Source organism: Anser cygnoides, chromosome 2, assembly GCF_040182565.1.
Source record: "Anser cygnoides isolate HZ-2024a breed goose chromosome 2, Taihu_goose_T2T_genome, whole genome shotgun sequence".
In the NCBI taxonomy this organism is placed as follows: domain Eukaryota; kingdom Metazoa; phylum Chordata; class Aves; order Anseriformes; family Anatidae; genus Anser; species Anser cygnoides.
In genome coordinates this window covers 17443839-17465073 of record NC_089874.1, presented here as the reverse complement: position 1 = coordinate 17465073, position 21235 = coordinate 17443839, and the positions used below count along the sequence as shown (strand labels likewise).

The following is a 21235-nucleotide window of genomic DNA, read 5'->3' as shown; positions in this document are numbered from 1 at the left end:
TAAAATGGTATAGTTTACATTCTTCAGTAATTTACACAGTCAGGAAATACAGAATAAATGACTTATATGATTCTATATGACAACTGAAGGAAAATGGCATAAATTCTATTTATTTACTCGTACCTAGCATGTAAACATTTCTTGAGTAGCTACATTATATTTATAAGCAGGGCAGAAAAACAGTACAGAAGGGTACACGCTTTATTTAACATCCACATTCATATTTACAATTATTAATATTTTAAATGTTTATTAATATTTAAAATATTACCTTATTTTAGCTTCCATGATCATCATATGAAGCCAAACCACTTTGAAAATCTATTCAAGCAGTAACTATATCTAAAACATTCATACACTGTCACATTTATAAAAGTAAACCAATATGTAGATATAACATTAAAGAAATATTTGCATATAGGATAAGTAAAAACTTTAGAAGAAAAGAAAACTTTGCATATAGGATAAAACTTTAGAACTCTTCTAAAGAGTTCTATAGAGAAGAACACTTCTGAACAGAAGAACTTAACATTTAATTCCATTATTGTTAGAATAAGCTACTGTATTTATGTATGCAATTTGAAATGCTCTGTTCTTTCGAAACCATCGAGCTTTTGTATCTCAGAAAAGTAAATATCAGTCCTAGATCCCCCCAAATCGGAACCTAAGCATATGTGATTTTCCCTGTTATTGACTTCCTCCTTACAACAATCAAAATTGAATATAAATAACAATGAAACTTCTGACAGGCTTTAACCTGTAATGAATTTTACCACAAAGTTATTAATCTGTTATAAGCACACTGGAAGTCTGTGAAAAGTGTTTTTTGACAGGAAAGATGAAACAGCTAAAATTGTAGTGGTACTGTGTGATTCTGTTGTAACAGACAAAATACGATGCTCTTCACTCTACCTAGTTTAGCACTCTAAGTAAATGCCAGAAACCCTTGCATTTTTGACTGACTGGAACAACAGCAACTGTGTAAGCTGGATACATAACTCTTAGCTCTGAAATTTAAATCAGGCAGTTCTTGTAAAAACATTGGGCTATTATTTATATTTGGGTCACAAAGAATGAAGATAAAAATTCAAGTGGTTTTGATCACAGGAAAATATTGTCATAAAAAGTTGACCTTTTCCATAAGGATATCATATTTTCCTGCTTTAACATTTCCAGTACTCCATAAAGAATAATACCAGAATACAAGCAGAATTTTTTATGCAAAATTAGAAGCTGACTTCACATATTGGATCAAACCACATAATACTGTATGATAGAATGATAACTAAAATAGTGTTATCTGCTTTCAAACACAAAACATTTTGGGGAAAAAAACTCTATTCATGATTCCAAAATTTAAACTTTTTTTTTAATAACATAAGTATTATGAAGTCTAGTTTTAATAGTACATAGCAAGTGTCATGTTCAATGTAAGTGTTCTATCTTTGCTGATATTATGCTTCCTATTTCCTCTAGAAAACTTTTATGTACATATGACAGCGGTTTGTCCCTTTATTTCTTTTCATTTGTCATTTTGTCGTTAGATGGGTTTCTGCTAAAACATGCTGAACTTAGGTCCAGTTGAACCGTTATTTAGTTGCACATCGCTTCCAGATTCATTACTTTCCATCAGAGGTCTATGCTCCAGTAATGGGCATTCAGGATAATTCCTGGGGGAAGATGTGTTTGCAAAGCTTCAGTGCAGCTATGCTACAGAGAAACAGGCCATGTAGTACAGGCCCTCTCCACAAATAACTCCTGAGTCCCAGGCAACTCCAGGGTTTTTAAGTAGACACTAGGACTCTTAACATGGGACTTTCTTTTAAGCACACATTTCGTGCTTTTATCATAGAATTGTTGAACGCAAATGTATATTTTATTCAGGATTACATGTTTGCAAGGGTTAACAATTGTTGCTTAGTAAGTCTTGTATGTTCCATCTCACAACAGTGGAGCTAACTCACTGGGAAACCCAAACTAATTTCACACAAGGTTTAGACAATCCATAAAATAATGTCTGTGGTGTCAGTACTTTCTAACCTACAACTACCTGTATGTAAACTGGCACCTACTGCTCTTAAAATTACAATTACATTGCAATTATTGGAATAGTAAGTTGGTTACAACATTCTTCTTAGAAGCACAGGAAATAGTCTGAGCTCAAGCTGTGATTAGAATAAGGGCGATGCCTGCAGGCAGATAAGATAGACTAAAACATGGTGATAGACAGAGAGAAATAATTCAGGAAGCATGTAACACAGGACAGTCCAGATACATAAGATACAGTGGCACAGCCTGCACATAGCCTTTCATACAAACTCTTCTGAGTTTTGTTTCAGTCATGGCTTATAATGACAGAATTTAAAAGACAGACTGGGAAACTCATACATTGTATCACAGACAATAGGATGAAAGGGCTGTAGAGAAATGATTAAACCTGGACTTCAGAGACATAAAAGTATGTACACTGCTTCTCCTGGGAAAGCTGGACAGTACTTTGACAACAGAGATACATTAAATGGTAAAATTAAATAAAACAAATAAATGAAACACTTGAAATATTTCACATTCTTGGGAAAGTGATTTTGAAAAAGCAACATAGTGTAAGTACTGTAAATAAATATTTTTAAGTTTACTACTTCTTTAATAGAGAATAACTGTCTTTTTACATGATAATCTAGCTATTTACAAAATGAATATATTTAGTAGAAACTTTGAAAAAATGCAAAGTAAAATAATAAAGGCATTTCAGTCTTTAAAATTCTGCATTTAATCAAAGATTTAACTTTGATAAAGAAAGTAAATGTTCAACCAGGTCTATAATGTAATTCTTACCAATTTACGTTATTACAAAGTAGAATATACACATAGTATCAGTAAATACGCACCTGCTTAGCCATATTTTCTACAAATCTAGGTGATCTCTCCCTTAAAAATGTGACAATATCTTTATATATGTCACTTTTTCTTTCATAGTCAATGTCACCTTTACTCTTTAGCTCACCCTTCAAAAAAGAATAAATATAAAATTAGTAATAGTATCACCTTACACAGGTAAGTTAATCTGTATCATAAAATACTGCTAAAGAACATAGGGGCCATACACTGTAACAATTAGGTGCAGAAGCCTCATGATCAGCATCAGACTTCAATAACAGTCAGTGAATATGCATGGATCACCTCCACAGATCCCAACAAATATCAAGATCTTACACAAAATTCTGCAGGTAACTACTATCAGGTAAAGTTCACTGTACTGTGGGCACTCCAACTGAAAAGGGTTTAGGGCTCATGGCAAACAACCAACTAAATGTGAGCTTCCAATGCAGTGCAGTGGATGTTTAAAAGGATCAGAAAATAATGTGACCTGACTCAGCCTATGCTTTATTAATTTTTATCCATTAAAACATCCTAAATCAAAATTTCCTTTTTTTTTAAAAAAAAAATCTTAGGGAAAAGCAATTTGTAGAGTTATACCTGAGGGACATCAGTCTCTCTTCGAAACATAAAAAATTTTGGTAAATGCTTAAGCCGCATAGGGGACTGTTATGCCTGTACGAAAGTTATTTGTAAAGGTAACCAGTATTTGTAAAGGAAGAGGTAACCAGAATGAAAAGTAGACAAAAAGAAATAAAAAATTTCTAAAAAGGTTCCATTTAAAGGAGAAAGAACTGCTTATGATTTACAAACAGACAAATGCAAGCTGTACATATGAGTGACAACATCAAGCGCCATCAATATTAGCCACACAATAATACTACACCTCAGATCAAGAGCAATGAGGGACTAGAGAGACATCTGGTCCCACAGTACCTTTAAATAGGAGTAGTGTGAAGAACAGTGAGGGCACATGCAAAGACTAAACAACCACTCCTAGTAAAAAGTACAGAATACATTCCTGGTGCAAACCTTGAAGAAAGAGAGTTCTAAAAGTATGGGAAAACTAGCATACACTTATTACTGCTCCTTCTCCATCAGTACCAATAAAGTAACTCCGAAGGTCTTACAGCTTCAATACCACTCCCCTAAACCTGATGGATCTCTGACTTTAGCACATACAAATATTTGTCACTTCAAGGTAGCCTTCATTATTACTTACTCCATTCAAAAACACTCCTGCGGTGCTGCAAGTGATACACAAGGGATCAGTGTCATGTGGTTTGATAACTAAGTAACAAATTTCTCCATGCACTTGTCTCCAGGGAGGAGCTCTGCATCCATTAGAGAATGTGTAATCTGTAACCAATTAGCATTAGTATTTTTATCCAATTTAAAAGTATATTTTGATAATTATTCCTGATGATTAATATAATGTAAACAAATCAAGCTCCCAAAACAGTATCTTCCTCTTCAGCACTCATACTCAGTTGGGAATCAATCAGGCAAAAATCTGCGACCCATGGTCCAGTCCAACAAACAACTACAACTACACCTAGCACTTTTCAAGATCAGGGAGACTCTGTTTATTTATTCTAATTCTAAAGAAGACTGGAGATTATTTCTGTCAGTAAAGGCTGAAGAAGAGCATTACATATCTGAAAATATATTTTATTTTACTTCATAACATTAAAGTGGAGATAAACTATTTATATTTATTAACACAGTTATTTTAACACATTCCACACAGAAGTCAACTACTTTAATATGGGTATATGCAAAAGTTATATGTGATAAAATTCGGACCTGATGTATATTCCAGTGATTCCAGTACTGTGTCTTCGCCTTTCCCAGAGAAATTCTTGAGAAGATTCACTTCATTATTTACAGCAGCTGGACTTAGTCTTATGTCTCTGCAATTAATAGAAAAGGTCTAAAATCTATCATCAAAAGGATGTGCACAGAGATATCAAAAGAGAATATTATATTTTTCTTGTACACTGAGTCTTAGTAGTAGCAACGAAAATCTAGAGATGGGTCATCTCCCATTTTTTTCTTGATTTTTATCTGTTAGTTCAGAGATATTTTAGTTCCATAGCTAAGAAGGCCTTGTAACTATGAACCACTCAAAGTGCTTTCATGAAGAAATAAACATTTCCCTGAAAATATTTAACTGATACTTTGTTATTTGTACAAATTACTTCAATTTGCTACCAAAATGCAAAACACATGCAATAAAAACAAAAACACTTGCAGGCACACACTTACATACCCACACCTACATCAAAATATTTAGGGAAAAAAAAAAAAAAAAGTTTTTTTTCAATAACTCAGTGAACAGTGAAAGTCATTTCAATAAATTTCTTCATATCACACCAAAAGCACATGTTGTGGGTTGAAAACAATCTAGCTTAACTATAAAACAAAAAATGCACTAGCTGACATACTTAGGTTGCATTTGAAAAGCACTTACTGTGAAATGTGTTTTAAAGAACTATTAAGGAGTTGCATATCCAGCTGATGAAGAAGAATAAAAATTTTCATTTTCTTCTCTGTTTCAGGGTCATCACCTTGTTTCACTTTTTCAAGTAAATGCAACATGGACTTATCTTCTCCTTCAACAGTCCCATATTCAGGGCCAAGAATTTTCACTATAGGGTCTCTGTTAGCTGTAAACAGGAAACAGAATCAGTATAATATGATACTACATTAAAAATGATTAGGTAAGAGTAACACTTTTTATCTCAACTGCCGAATAATTTTGATGCTATTAATTTACAAAACTGCTTTTCACAAAAAAAAAAAAAGGAAAAAAAAATGGTTGATTCATTCAACCAAGAGGTAAATATTAAATATTCCCTTTTATCAACAGTCCCTTTTCGTGTAAAATTGCCCTGCTGATCACCAAAACAGGAAATCAATGGGCTTAACTCACTGAAAATGGATCATTTGGGAAATATGATTTAGTGTTAAAGAACATGTTTAAAGTTTTCTAGCAACATTCCCAATGGTCCCATTACTTCCTCAGCTATGCCAGCTGTCCTTTTTTTTTTTTTTTTTTTGGTAAACAGTGACATAGCTTCATGTCAGTGGGTTTTACAAAAACAATTTGCCCTGTTCTTGAAAACGAAGTCCCATGCAGCTGTGAATGTCTCAGCACGATACTCAGTCCATATTATTCTTCCCTATTATTCATGGTTGATCACTCCCAGTGAAGGACCCTGGGCTAGACGCATCTTAAGTTTGATCCAGTCTAGGTATTGATATTTTAGTATTGCAGATCCAGTTTCTACTAATGGTACTAAAGAATATTACTGATCTCTTCTGCCTCCGATGAGAGGAGGATATCCAGTTTAGCATACCAAGGGTCTTGTCAGTTTGTAAAACTAGGACTTGAATATGACACAATAAAAGTACCCGTGCCTGTATTTCAAAAGCTTCTGTGAGAAGGACCTGGAAATGTTCACCGTGAATGTCGTGTAGGTAAGAATGTCCTTAGCATATAAGATTATTTTTTTTCTTGAATATTTTAAGGGATGTAACATTTTAAAAGTGGGTTAAACTGTAATCACAGGAAAAATTGCTGTAAGCTTCCAATGAGACATTCTTCCTCTGAAATTTAAGCCTACTGCCTGTTGCCATAGCTGGTGTACTACTCAGTATACGTGAATTGCTATATGAAAATCAACAGTTTTATTTTAACTTTATTTCAGATTTCTTTGTTACTGATTTATGTGAAAACAAAAGAAGAAACAGAAACTTCATTAAGTCCCGGATGAGAACTTTTGGCCACATTCATGAATCAACACCTTTTCATATACTTAAAATGAGGACATGCATTTCTTTCTTCGTATTTCATAAACACAAATTCAAGAAGACAAGCTTTTTAAAATAAAGATGAAAAAAAGAAAAAAGAAAGTAATTAAACCTTCAAGGCATGCCTGTGCTTCCTTCAACTTTTTCTCCATAGCGATTTGTAGCAAACGGGACAGCTGGTCAAAATTGCGAACTCTGAGATTTGATGCAGTGAGGAGAAGCAAGGGCTGGCCATCCTCATCTTTGGCTTCAGACTTAACAGTTGCTCCACTGGAAAAAATAGATTTTATATTTTAAAAAGAGGAACTTTAATAAACAACAAATTTTAGAGATGAATCTTGAATATTATGTAAGCTTCACATGATAAAGCTTTACAATTTCTTTAAACTGGTTTTCAGAAAGCTTCCAAGGTAAACCACTTTATTCACTGCAAATCAGACACCTGTAACTCATTTGCTTGACCTTGGCAACACCTTTAAACAGAATTTTGACAGGCTAAATTTGTGAAAAAGGAGTCTTACAGGACTGGTCACACCTGTCGTTTAGTCTCACAGAATGTTCACTCGTCTTCTGTATGTTCAACTATAGGACTTCTAAGTGATTTTCTGACTACAGAGCTCAGAACTGATAACTGATTTAAAACATCATAAATCATTTAACAAATGATCCATATTGCTAGCATGAGGAGTTCTAGGATTATCTGAGCCATTGTTTCTACTTGAGACCAATTAAATGCCGAGATTTAAGCAAGAACTGTAGAAATGATTCTTCTGCCTTCAAGCTTTGCCTCTACAGAATATTGAAAGCATTTTTGACTAAGGCCTTACAATGCTTTAACCTTACCAATTTTCCCTGAGTTATGTCCACCCTCTTTGAACTATAAATTGTTTTATATATAAAAATGTATGCTTTTTATTTACAAGAAGTAAATATGCAGTATTTATATGTATTAAATGTATGTCAATTTCCTTCCCATAGCACGTGTAAACATCTACTTGCTCAAAATTGCTTGCTTGCTTCTCACTGTAGAGAAATCTTCCTGTCCATGACATCCAAGCTCCCTGATCCATAATGATCCATATGATAATTACCATATCCATAATGATAATTACCTCCCTGATCCAATCTATATCTGAGACTTTCACCTTTTTTCTTCTGGGTAGCTTCAGATAGTGCTTTAAATCCTTTTGTAATACCTCCAACTCCCATTTTAGTTCCTTTTTTTTTTGTGTGTCCGTGATTCCTTACTGTAAACAATTATTCTGCAAAGCCTCCAACTTTTTTCTGATCCTGCTTCAATCGACCATCCTTAGTGTAACTCCTGCATTATCCATCCTGAAACTAGACTGAACTCTGATATAACTAAACAGATAAAAATAATATTGTAAGTAGTTTCTGTTAAGAGAAGTTAGGGATAATGTCAGTTACTTATTTGGTTCCATCTTTTTTAATTTACAGTGTATAAAATCCTGTTTACCACAAGAGGAATCAAATCTGATTTTTTTCCGTCACCATCCATCAGAATCTCCCTCTAAAGTCCTTTTTTCAGGGTTAGGTGACCGTGTTTTCCAGGTTACAGCAAAGCTCACTACTTCATGTCTCCTGCTTCTACTTCTCTTCTTCAATAGACAATGCTAAAAATACAGCCAGACAAGCCCTTCTGTACACTGCTTGGATCTTTGTTGTGGTCAATATTTATATGCCTGTATATTTTTTGGAGACTGCTGATAGCTCAGTAACCTACTTCCCTTAAGAAGGTTAATGAATTCTTAGAAGTTTCATATAAATGAAAGGCAGATAAAAGACTTAATAGTTTAAACAAAGTTTAGCTTATAGTCTAAGACTTGCTGTCCTTCTGCATGATGTTTCATGCAAACTTTAGTTATGTTGTTCATACCCATGTAACTGAATGACATCTAAAGGTTTGTAGTACACTGAATGTCAGGAAAAATTACCTAATTGTTCTGTCTGAGATTAAGTTCCATGACTCTATAGGAAAAAAAAAAAAAAAGACAAAAAAACATGTATTCATATACAGAATTTTACCTGGGGGAAATATTATTTAGCTTAAGTATTATGACTATACTTGAACTGAAGACCAGCTGTAGAGGACATTGAACTTTCTCTTCAGATTTCTAAAAAAAAATGTGTTTAAAAAAAAAAAAAACTAGTGCCTAAAAATCCCCCAAATGTAAAAGATGATATAGAGTAGCCCTTTAGGAAACGTATGCATTAGGTGTACATTTCTATTTGGAAAGAACTACGTGCTGGAAGGGAAGAAAATATTTTCTCAGAATTGGGGTATTTCTCCTGCATTATCTAAATGGAATGGAATTTGTCTACTTATCAAAGAAAACTCTGAAAATTCTTTAGTTGCTTTGTGATTTAGCCAAGAAAAATGAATTCGTGCATCTGGGTCACCTTGTCATGATTATTCAAAGAATCCCCAAAACTATGTAGGGTTACTGTCACGTAAGTCTTAGGCATCATTGCAAAGCCAGTTCATGTCAGATTAAAAAACAAGCATAAACATTTTATTATTTTTTCAGCACTAATTTTCAAATACTAAAAGAACTGTTAAGAGTATTTGATAAATAAGTTATAGCATTATAATTGCTATGTTGATTAAGACTGAAACCATTTTAATATATTTACATTGACTACTTATAAAGAACTTGGTGACTACAGTTCTCAAAGAAGCTGAAATTCAAGATTTTGCTTGTTAATCCACCTCAACAGCAGCATTAAAACCTACGCTTAATCAGGATTTTTATTTAATAATTGTCAGAAGCCTTAGGAATAGTTAATATAATATAGATAATTGTCAGAAGCCTTAGGAATAGACAGTGCAAGTTGTACAAATGCTAACTGGACAGGTCCATGTTCACAACCAAGACAGAATAGTCAAACCCTCAAAAAAAAGCAATGCATTTTAACTCAAAAAAATCCATATATAACACTAAGAAATCCAACCCACTTCAGTATCCCTAATACACTAAGGTGCTTTTTTCATGCCAAATGAGTAAAATTTTGCTTTGTATTTCACCTTCAACACTTCAAAACACACTGCAATTCTGACTTACTCGATCTCATAACCCTCTCCAAAGGCTGAACAGCCCAACTGCGTTTTCCACTCCAGGGGCTCCTTGAAGACAACCACTGCTTCCTGAGGATGTCTAGTGCTGAAGTCCTCTGCAAACTTAATAATTTGATTTAAAAGAGCTTCATTCAAAGGGGTGATTTGAAGCGTGCCAGTTCCATAGCCAGCAGCGGTCCACTGAGCTGCTCTTGCCAACGCTGCTCCCATGGTCTTGCCTTGTATCGAAGGCGGACACCTTAACGAGTAAACACAGTCAGAGAACGTCCATACTGAGCTCTCAGATAGAATCATAGATTCATTAAGGTTGGACAAGACCTCCAAGATCATCTTGGTGGTCCAACCATACCCCTACTACCATTGTCACCCACTAAAGCTAGGTAGTTGACATATCTCCTCCTCCCACACACACGTGCCCGCCACAGACTTTGTCATCAGTCCTTGCGATTCTACCCTCTGCAGTGCTTTACCTCACTTTTGTGCCCAGGAGGTCCAGCTCTGCCAAATGCTGGTTATTATCAGAAGCCATAAAGCTAAAATGATCTCCAAGGCTATTTTCAGTTATTAAAATCAATTTATAACTCTAGAATACTTTTATTTTTCATACTAATGTTTCACAGCAAATTTACAGCATTAAACATCAATTGCCTTTTGTATCGTCTAAAAATGCTGTTTTACCATTACTGATCCATTAAAAAGGGAACACCAGCAAAAGGAACCACTCCCACAATACGCAGTGGAGTCTATAATTAGATGTAAAGATATTTGGGAATGATTATTTTACTTCAGGTAAATCCTTGAAGTAGGGAAGGGGGGACTGAGAACCCAACAAAATTTTTAAAGAAAGAGGGAAATCAGGTGGGAAAGAAAGTTTTCATCTTGATTAATTCTGTTAGACTGAGGTGACAAAGAAGACCTGTTAGGACTAGAACAAAAGGTCCTTCCTGTGGGGTCGATGCCGCTGCTACGAGCCCTGTGTGCTTAGGGGATCCCCCCCCCCCCCCCCCCCCCCCCCACAACACCCACCAAGGACCCCCCTCCGCCTCCAAACCCTTTCTTCAAGCCGAGGGGTGCCAGGCGAGCGCCCCAAACCCGCAGAAGCCGGCAGCCGGGGAGGCCCCGCTGCTGAGGAGACCCCGGGACCCCGCCCCGCCGAGCCGCTCGGGCCCCGGGCGTTGCTGCGGGGCCGGGCCCCGCGGCGGCCGTTGCCGGGAGCAGCGGGTAAACACAGGGCAATGGCGGCGCGGCGGCCGCTGAGGGGAGGGCGGCGGCGCTGGGGCACAGCGCCTGAGGGGCACGGCTTAAACCTTTCCCTGCTTGCGGTCGTTTCAATAAAGCAGCTTTAGTTCGTCAGGATAACGCGGGCTGTTTTCATTCCTTGGGCCTGTGTGACAGGTGATGCGTGAAGTGCTTGTTAAAATGTGAAATTAGGGTTTCTTGAAAGTAGAGGAAATACGGGTAGGCATTGCCAATGGATAAAGTCCTCACGTATTAAGAACAGGACAAAATTATAAACTTCCAAGTGCAGCACCCTCAGACACTGAAGAGAAAGCACAGGCCATCACCATGGGTGAATCTGCGAGTAATAGGGCTGCTGCTGCACTCCCACCCAGCCTGCCTTTCGCAGAGCTGGGCAGATGGGAACATCATCGTTCCCTTCCCTTCCCTTATAAATCCACCCCCAGTTCCATTTTCTGGCTCAATACATGTCAGATGGCTGCCACTGGCTTAGCCCTGGGCAGAGCCAGCTGAGGTCAAGAAGCTGTGCTAAGCTTTCCAGTACGTGTGTCCTTCCAAAGGCATAAGAAAATGATCCTTTCAAGGACAGCCCGACAGAAGAGCCCAGCTGTCCCAACAGCGTAGAGTTAATGCAGCCAGGAGTTATTTTACCAACTGAGAACTGAGCGGGGTAAGAAACCGCTAATAATGAGGAAGGTCAGGAAATGTATGTGGGATGTATCTTGAAGAATAACAGTGTGGGATTAATGCATTTTTTTCTCTGAGATGATTGTCCATGTACATTTTACTTACTGAAACTTTCCAGCAATAACTACAGATGAGTACATGCAGTCTGCACAATGGTGACTTCAGGATAACATTGGCTTTTATTGTTTCACTGCATAACTTTGAGAAGGCAGAAAGCAAATCGTTTGATCAGGTGAAAATGAAAGAGCATTTTTAGTAAAAAGCCTGGGTAAAGACTTAGTGTATTTTCTTTTTGAATACTTACAATGAAGGCATTTCCAGAAAAATTAGATCTCCTCTTTTTACTGAAATAAGGACCGTTTAAAGGTTGAACCTGATGGGCAGAAGGTGCAAACAGCAAAATGTGAAGGGGAATAAAAGTATGTTCTACCACGGGCGGTGAGGAATGAAGACAGTGAGTTTTCACACAGAGATGAGTATTTTAAGCAAGAAGTCGGTGGAGTAAGAAATAGAATTCCTAAATGAGATCACTCTGTTCTACTGAACAGCAAGAAAGGGAGATATTTCAGTGGCTAAGATAAATGGGATGATTTGCCCTCAAAGAGTGTGCATCTCCGCTGACCATAAAAGGAGCTTGGCTCAGTTACCAGTGGAGCTTCCTGTGGGCAGATAAGTTAAAAAATGAATATGCAGAACACGTCCTGCAAGCCAGCAGCAAGGAATCTGGTATTAGACATTAGAGGGCTATGGATGGTCTACAGGTTGGAGGTACTTTTCCCCTTTCTGCATTGTAGCTCAGCTGTTCTCATGGGAAGACTGCTGAGATCCTAACTCTTCTGAAGACTGGAAACCCTCTGCTTGAATTTGTAGCTACATTTGTGCGACTAGTTTGTGTTTATTTGTTTTTGCAAAAGCACTGGTCCTTTACCTTATTTTCAACAGCTATTTTTCCTCCTTAGCTTTTACATCCAATTTATGAGTTAGAATATTTTCCCTTGGACTTCACTTTGCTAGGCTAAACAAGTTTAGCTCCTCCAGTCTCTGCTTGCAAGTTACTAATTTCTCTTACCGTCTTAGTGCCCCTTATTTGCTTGCGTTCCAGTGCAAGCTTGTTTTTCTTAAATAGCCATGGCAGTATTTGTAAGGATATTTTACCAGGACCCCTTACAATGGCATTAATAGTCTTCATCTCTTTTGGAAGTTCCTCAACTTCTGCATTCTAGGATTGCATTTGTTTTTCAGATCATGTTAGGGGTTGTTGTCTTCCTGAAGTTGAATAATACAACCAATTGTTTATTTGATACTTTTATTTTCAGCCAGTGAGTTTGTAGCTTTCTTCAGGATTCAAGCATAACATCGCAGTTCAGTCTTATAAAATGTAATTCCATTTGTAAGGAAAATAATTTATCATATGCTGTCTCTACCTTTTGGTCCTGATAGCAAATTCAAGCTCTGTTTCACAAAGGACTGTGATCTTAGAAATAATAAGGTCCTACAAGCTTTGTAAAACCTGGGGTATTTGAACAGAGGGAAAAGTAAACTTAATGCCTTTCCTGAGGCAAAGGCAGGCATATAAATTGCAGATGATGTTCTGCAGTAAGCAGCTAGCCAGGCATTCCATTCCTACTGTGCTAGCTAGTTAGCATGAGTAACCTCAGCCTGGCTCAGAGGGTATTTTTTAGAGAAGGCAGCAGAAGGTAAGGGGACAAAGCCCCGAATTCCATAAGAAATCAGACTTTTGCTGCTCATGGAATAAATAGTTCCTTCTGTTAATATCATTTTATTCTCCTCTTTACATCGCAGTGCCACCTGAACATATTCTTTCTACCACAAGGAAGACTATGGCTGGTCCTCCAGCAAGACACAACATCCCTTCAATGCTGCACAGTGTCTACAGGTTTAATTGGATTCTTGGCTTACCTGGTCTCTGAGAGCAACTTCATCCAACACGGGCAGCATCCTACCAGCAGTTTTGCTTGGTGAACTCTTTCCCAGAGGTTCAAGTCAGATTAGAAGATTAGGGAACCTAGGCACAGTTTGTGGGTGCAGGCCCTGCCAGGTGGAGTCTGTTCACACACAAGTATGGGTCTGCAGCCACTCTACCTAATGGCTGCCCTTGCCGGGTCCTGTGGGCAGCATTCTCCAGTGCCAAAACTCTTCACTCATTCCCTTACATGATACGAACAATTTCTGCTCCTGCTGTCTGCTCATAGTCTCTATGCTCTGTAGTCTTTTGCAGGTTTTGAGACCCAAGTTAGCTGTAGCGAGTCACTGCTGCTCTTAATTGGATTGGTAATTAAGCCCCAGGTGGTTCCCTTGGTTGTATTCAGGCTTGTCTTCCTGGATGTCAAGATGTCAAGCCTTCTTACATCAGCTATCACTTAAAAACAAGCACTTAGGAACTCACATACTTAGCTGGACTGAAGGATACTGTTATTTAATACCAGTTTTTGCTTTTAGCAGATTTAATTTAACAGTGCTGTTATACCTCCCAGCACAAGAACATAAATGGTTATCTTAGAAAATTTTGTCTGATAGCTCAAGTTTCAAGTAATCGCGTAAAGAAGTGTGGAAGCGTTCTTGCAGTGACTCAAAAACAGTGCAAAACCTTCCAGGTAATAAAGATGTAATTCACTCTCAAAACCGGCATACTCAGGAGCTGAGTCCACCAAGAGATGGCATTTGCACTGTGTTTGGCTAGTGCTATAAACTAGTGGTAGCACATTTATGTACTAAAGACTTTTTACTGTAAGTCATTTTTAATGTAAAAGACATTTTATAAAACAGTAGGGGAAATATTTGCCTGAGCTTAGTCAAAGATGAGATCATTAGGTACTGGCACAAAGAAATGGGGAATATGAAGAATTTCTTAACATGGAGAGAAAGGCAGTCGGAAATTTTTTTATAATCTCAGAGTTGCAGCCAGAATGTGTAAGCATTTTTTCTTGTATATTTTTCCTCACATTATAGTGGAATAGGGTGTAGAGTATTGCTTTTAAAGTAGAACAGTAACACAAGTTGTAAAAAACAGTTGTCGAAGCTTACATAAAATCAAAAGGCCATTCAAGGTAAATAATATCATCTATTCCTTCTGTTAAATGGCAGTTTAGCTATTCATAGGCAGTTTGTCAGACAAGTTGAAAATCAGGAGAAAATGAGATCATATTTGTCGGTTTCTGTTTATTGTTCATTAGCTTGCTTTTGTTGCAACTATTTACATATTTTTGGCATTCACAGAAGAAATAAAAGTCATAGTGTTTTGGTGAAAAGAACTCAGCTAGGGAAATAAAAAATCTAGTTCTGCTGCATTTACTTCACTTTGTATGTGTATAAACGCAATATTTAGGTGCTTAGAGTTGGTAATGAACATTTGTAATGCATGTTAAAATCTTATAATCCATTGTTTCATCTTTTTTAAATAGGGAGTTTCCTATGTTCATATTTTACGAACAGGCAGGGTTTCAGCTCAAGCAGAGCTTATGTGAGAACAGAAAGAGAGAGGACGTGATGAATCTGTTGATGTCTTCTTTAAGCGTGTTTTTTGTGGAAGACAATGTTCAAAACCTAATCCTTAGAAAGCAAATGACTACTCATTTTTCACTGAGTCTCCAATTTCCATGATGTGATCTACTTACCTCTTGTTTTGTGAGTAATTATGTGCTTCAGAAATGTCAAATGATGTGAAGTGAGGTTTATTAAAGATTGGGCCCTGTGCAATGTATACTGTCTTGACTATCAAAATTAAAAAATAAAAAAGTCCATTTTTCAAATAGGAGTCAGTGCAAGGGACAAAAAGGTGTGCAGGTTTGTGCATGGATGTCTGGCAAAGAGACAGTTCCTTCAGAAGTCTTCAAGGAAAATAAAGCAAGAGAATATTTTGGTTAATAAGTTATAGATTAATATCTGGATAGTTATTTTCCCAGCAATGACAATAACAGAGATTCTGCTGTTCGTTTGCAGAAATGGCTTCCAGATGGGAATCATGGTCTGCAGTCCAAGACTGAATGTGATTTAATAAGTTTTTTATCAGTAAATTATATAATATTTCAGAATATGAACATTGACACTGCACTGATTCCCTCTACTTTTAGATGGTTGTTTATTCTCTTCTTTTGCTCATTTCTGGTTACTACTGCCCAAGTCTTTTGAACATTTGTGAGTATAATCTGGAGGAAAAAAATCAGTATCGTGTAATAAGCACATGACTGTGACTATGTCATAGTAAGACTTGGAGTACCAGGTTAGAAGACTGTGATTTTTAAACACAGAGTAAGTTCATTCATATGTTTTCTTTGTAGCATCAGAAGAAGATATAGTTCAGGTTATCATGGGCTTTAACATGGTGAGTTAGTAATACTTAACTGGGGTATAATCACATTCAAGGATTTTTCTTTCTAATTCCTACATTATCTTTCTACATCTTCAACCTCAATCGACTCCCTCGTCAAGTAATATTTTGTCTTGAAATTTCTCCTTTTAAAATGTGTGAATATATAATAACACAGAAAAGGAAAGCTGTGAAGAAAGATACTTTGGAGCACAGTTATTTGGTTGTATGAATCAGTCATGACTTGCTTTAAAATGCTGATTTTACAGGAGTCACTCAAGTACTGACACCATAAGCCACGTTAAGTATTTTGTAGCAGTACAGCCCTATGTGCACAGACAAGATTAATGGTTGATTCTCTTTATATTTCTGATTGATGCTTCCCTGTATCAAAATTTTATATTTTGTTTGTGCGTGTATTTTTCTGGGTAGAAGGAATGTCTATATTTTTTATGTTTACATAAAATGTTTGTTACATTTTTTTATTTTTTTTTCCTAGAACTGGATGATTTATTCTAGAAGTAGTTAATATTCTGACTAAGCATGGAAATTCAGTTTTCATACAAGCTTCCTAACTTTTTAAAAAAACTTGCCCAGTAGTTGAATTACTTTTATGAATGAATTATAAGTAAAAAGTTAATATGGTTTTTGTACAGTCATCAGAAAGATACAGAAATCTTTTAAGGCTTCACTATAAATCAGACACCCCAATTTCTATTATAAAAATTAATGGAACTTCCACAGTGATATTTTTCTCCAAAGCAGTAGAGATTCCACTGGAAAAAAAAAAAAAAGAAGAAAACAAACAAACAAAACAAACAAACAAACAAAAAACCTGAATATTTACCCAAAACAGTCTGTATCAAGAGTGGACAAAGTGGTAACCCTACAAACCTCCCTTTGCACTTTAGAAACGATTTTGAATTTCTGGTTAGTAAAACAGAAAATGAGAAATAATTTTAAAATGTAGGAAGAAAGAAATGCCAGCGACTCTTATTAGTTAATGTGTTTAGACTGTGGTGATAGGCATTTGAAACAACTTGATATTAAATGTAAACTGCAGACCAGTTTGTCTCATACTGTGATCGAAGAGTGTTTTCTACATTCATACATAAACCTTTGCAAGTGCATGCTACCGACGTGTCCTACTGGTTTTTAAAAATTGTCCCCTTTATTCAAGGACGAAAAGGGAGAAAGGATTGGGCTGTTTGTTTTGGGGTGGGAGTGTGAGTGGGAGATTGTTTTAAAATTAGAAGCATCAGTAGTCTCCATTTAGGGTTTTCTTTTCCTAGAGGAAAAATGAGAGGTATTGGTGGAAAGTATTTTAGACTATAAGTTGGCGATATTAATCAGGAAAGAGAGTTTGGCTGTTTCATGAAGACCAGTGTCTCACACTAGGTGCTGATACAAACAAGCAAAAGATACTACACTACATAGTTAAAAGGAAAAAAAAAAAAAAAAAAAGAGAGAATTTAAAATCTCTTTCAGGTGTTCAGCTTGCAGTTATCTCTGTGATAGCCCCATTTCACTCTCTAGGCAATCACCAATAGTAATTCTGGATAATTCCCTGCATACTTTTCTTGTGAAAGTAGGATAAAAAAAAAAATCCAAATCACTTTTCCCCTGTTATATAATGAGAAAGAAGGCCAAGAAAAGACATCATGGTGCTTTCTCTTCTTTGTAGGTCATTTTAAGGCAGAAATTCAAGCACCTTGGAGTAATCACGGGTTTTGAATAGACTGCTTCTATCATTTATGGTGGTATGGTAATATTATATGGGAAAATGTGAAATTCTGAGAGGAGTAGGGACCAGAGTAAAGCCAAATCGCTACAGGGTTCGAGCAGCAATTGGCTGTAAAGTTAATATGGAGCAAGAGTTGGATGTTGCAAGGTTGAGCATTAATCCAGTGCCTGGTAGAAAAATAATTTATCTAAGTTTCTGCCTCATAGTGATTGTACTATGCAAGCTATTGAGCAAAACACAATTAAAAAGCAACCCTCTGTGAAGTCCATAGATTATATTTCATGATACCGACATCTTCAGTCAATGTGAAGATGAAAAATACGTGCTGTGTGGATGGGAATAGCTCCCTTCCAAATCCATTCACAGTAGAAGTTCGAACTGGGGATGAAATTTGTTTTTTTATCAAAATTATTTTTATTGAGAAAAGCAGAAGTGCGTGTTACATATACATGTCTTCTTGCATAGTGTACATTCTGATACAGTTAATTCAGCCAATTTTCTGGTATTATTCTCAAGATCTGTGCCATGGATATTAGAGTCCTCCATATGGGTACATTTATTCCTCTGATTTTTTCCATTTCTTCTTATTGTAATAACTGTAGAAAATCAAGCATTTTAGTTGAAATGTAGAGTCATTAAGGTTATTTTAGAGGATCTGAAGCCCTCTCACGTTTTGTGTAGTTAGTTATTTTGTCGTAGAAAGAGTTGCATCTAGTTGTATCTTCATTTATTTTTTAGTTCAAGCAGTGATGGAAATTAAAACTATCGATTTTGCAAAACACTCTCTTCTGTCTTCTTTTTACATCCAATTTATGCATAAATGAATATTTCAATTTTTTTTTACAGGAGGTGTGGGTTTCCAGCGAGCCTTCAACTCTGAATGTTAAATCTGGGGACGAAGCAGGCCACTTCTTCAAAATGCAAATACATGCGCTGTGTTTAGACTGGGAAGAACAGCACTGAATATTTTGAATGTAATTTTTCCTGGAATATCAAACTAGGATCTATTGCTTTGGTATTGAAAACGTCGCTGATTATGATGCCAGGACTGTTTTATTGGGTGGCTTGAAATCACTTCTCAGAGTTGGAAGGGGATTCCGTCCCCACTGGAAAATCATACCTGGCAAGACTTTAGTATCCTCTCCCCTTGCCGTTGGTGTCAGTAGATTTCACAGGAAGAAAAAATTTGATCCATCAGCAATACGGTCAGGCAGCAGACAGTCAAACCAGACTCTCAAAATACCTAGTACCTGTGACATTTTGAAACGTAGGTTAGTTATATTAATGACATTTTTCTGCTGAGGTTTCAATGTAAAAGGTGTGTGATTTACTGTGATTTTGGTAAAGCCCTCCACACTGGAAATGAGGATGGTCTTTGTATGACAAGGGTCAGAAGCAGTAAGGCTGAAGGTCCTGAAGGAATCTACTGCCCGTTAGCAGTCATGTAAGGAAATACAAGCATATTTAATCATATAAACACATTGCCGTAGTGATTCATTATAATGGCATTTTATTCTCTCGATATTTTGGTTTGGTAGCACCACTACATTTGAAGCAGTGACATTTAAGTGCTAAAAATGTTTGGTGCCATTAAATGAGGAAGCACAGAATCGAATTTGAGGACTCATTTGTACGCCAGAAGCCCTTTGCATCTCCTACTGGATATGCTGTGCTGCACAGTGAGCGTGGTGTAGAAACTGATGCCAAAGCTAGCTCATGCACTGGAAGCAGGCTAGCCCATTTGTGCGACGCTTTGCCAAAGCTAATTTACTTTGCTAAGAAACAGGGTAAATGAGACAGGAGGCAGCACTAAGCGATGTGGTTAAACTGCTTCCAGTTACCCAAGCTGGCTCCTCTCGAACTGCTTTGGCCATCTCCCCGCAGCGCTGTGTTGTGTAGCACAGCTATTCCCTGAGTAAAAGTGATGTGAGAGAAAAGGACTCGTGTGAGGAAGGACTGATGAATTGTACCCATCCTTTTTTCTGCCCCAAAATATCTGTCTTCGGATACATGCAGAATGTACAACTAAGCATGTCTCCAAATAACTACAGTATAACTGTCATTGCATTTGACCTCAGAAATGCGATTCTCTGAGTAAACACAGCAAATGGAGGCACCACAACTGATTATAATTAAATATAAGTGGCTAAGCACAAATCTGTGGTATAAATAGATGTGTTAGGGCTGACAGTGAAAGTCTGAGTTCAGCTTACATGCGAGCCTTTGCATTACTCATGTAAATCAATGTTCTCACTTACAAGAGAAACCTCATAATTTACCACTACCCATAAAGTATCCTCTCTGTAATCAATGGTGATTCCTATACGGAATTATTGTGCAGAGCAACCTTTCTTCCATCCATATCCTCAGCGTGATTGCTGTATGGTTTGGCAACGCGACAGAAAAGTATCCAGTGAGCTCAGTAGTTTTCTGCGTGGAAGGACTTCGCTGCCCTAATTTGGTACAAAACTTCCATTCAGTTTAAAGCAAGCGAAACTGGAATTAAATGCTCCAAATGGTGGGGGACCAAGAGTAATCTTCAGGGGAAGAAAATGATTTCTATCCCCCTGTATTAAGACTTTACAATGAAGTTCAGCTGAATTTTGTTCTATACAGCAGTAGAACGTGCTAACTGAAAGTGCTGCATGCTGTCTGCCGTGCTGATAAGAGTAAAGGACGATCTGGCTGTTTTTCCTTCTCCACTTTAGGTTATAATGAAATGCCACACTGGCTCTCAGCAGCCACCACGCAGCTGCATGTGCAGGACATGAGCCAGAGGTGGGAGCAGCCCATGATGCCCAAAAGTGCATCCAGGGTGCGCGGGCTGAAGGGTGCAGACCTGTCTTTCCCTGGGATTAAAAGACGCCGGAGCTGGAAGTCGAGAGAAACTGACGCATTGGCACTCGGGAGGCTGACAGGACCGGGACAGCGGAGCCAAGTGAATTCGGATTTTACAGTCAGTCAAGCAGAGGTTTTCTGAATTGCTTTTGTGGATTTGGATCGCCTGAACTCCACTTTCGGTTCCTTACGTGCATCCTGAGCGTGTGGCTCTGCGTTCCAACGAAAATATAGGCTACATCTCAAATAAACAAAATGAAGGAAATAAATAATGCTTTTTTCCATTTTAGTATGCGATCTCAAGTCCTAAAAGAAAAAATTTCATGCAATTTTCTAGTCACCTAAGGAACTAACACCTCCGGTGGAACTCAGCACACCTCTTCTAGTTACATAAAACAGACACTTCCAAATGCAATGTTTTATTAAGGTGTGATTAACTAAGGGGGGGATAGAAGAGTTTTCTGAAAAAATATGGGAAACTAATAAATGGCACATTTGTTTTAAAAAATTGTAATTCTCCTTGGCATTTGATTACAGCATGTGAGATCAAGGAGTTACTCACAAAGTATTTTTAAGCTGACAAAGCTATTTATGCTACAAAAATCTGCAG

General features: G+C 37.1%; 1 protein-coding gene and 1 long non-coding RNA gene across 4 annotated transcripts in view; one reads left to right on the top strand and one right to left on the bottom strand.

Moving 5' to 3' along the window:
* ODAD2 (outer dynein arm docking complex subunit 2) overlaps positions 1-13918 on the bottom strand; it is a 96070-nt gene extending 82152 nt beyond the window's left edge. Inside the window, exons 1-7 of one of the 3 annotated variants that reach the window (XM_013191740.3) lie at positions 13637-13918; positions 9777-10028; positions 6806-6963; positions 5351-5546; positions 4684-4790; positions 4100-4236; positions 2889-3005 (exon numbers count right to left, since the gene is read on the bottom strand). In XM_013191740.3, coding sequence (XP_013047194.3) covers positions 2889-3005; positions 4100-4236; positions 4684-4790; positions 5351-5546; positions 6806-6963; positions 9777-10028; positions 13637-13659 — 990 coding nt within the window. In that variant the 5' untranslated portion in view covers positions 13660-13918. Of the gene's footprint in view, positions 1-2888; positions 3006-4099; positions 4237-4683; positions 4791-5350; positions 5547-6805; positions 6964-9776; positions 10029-10816; positions 11131-13636 lie in introns of those variants that run through there. The other 2 variants (XM_048076523.2, XM_066991565.1) reach the window with 2 other exon arrangements.
* A 3798-nt stretch (positions 13919-17716) lies between these two features.
* LOC106042678 (uncharacterized) lies at positions 17717-20624 on the top strand. Its single transcript, XR_001211282.3, has 3 exons — positions 17717-17803; positions 18634-18761; positions 20496-20624. It is a non-coding gene; the product is annotated as an uncharacterized lncRNA (long non-coding RNA).
* The last annotated feature ends 611 nt before the right edge of the window (positions 20625-21235 follow it).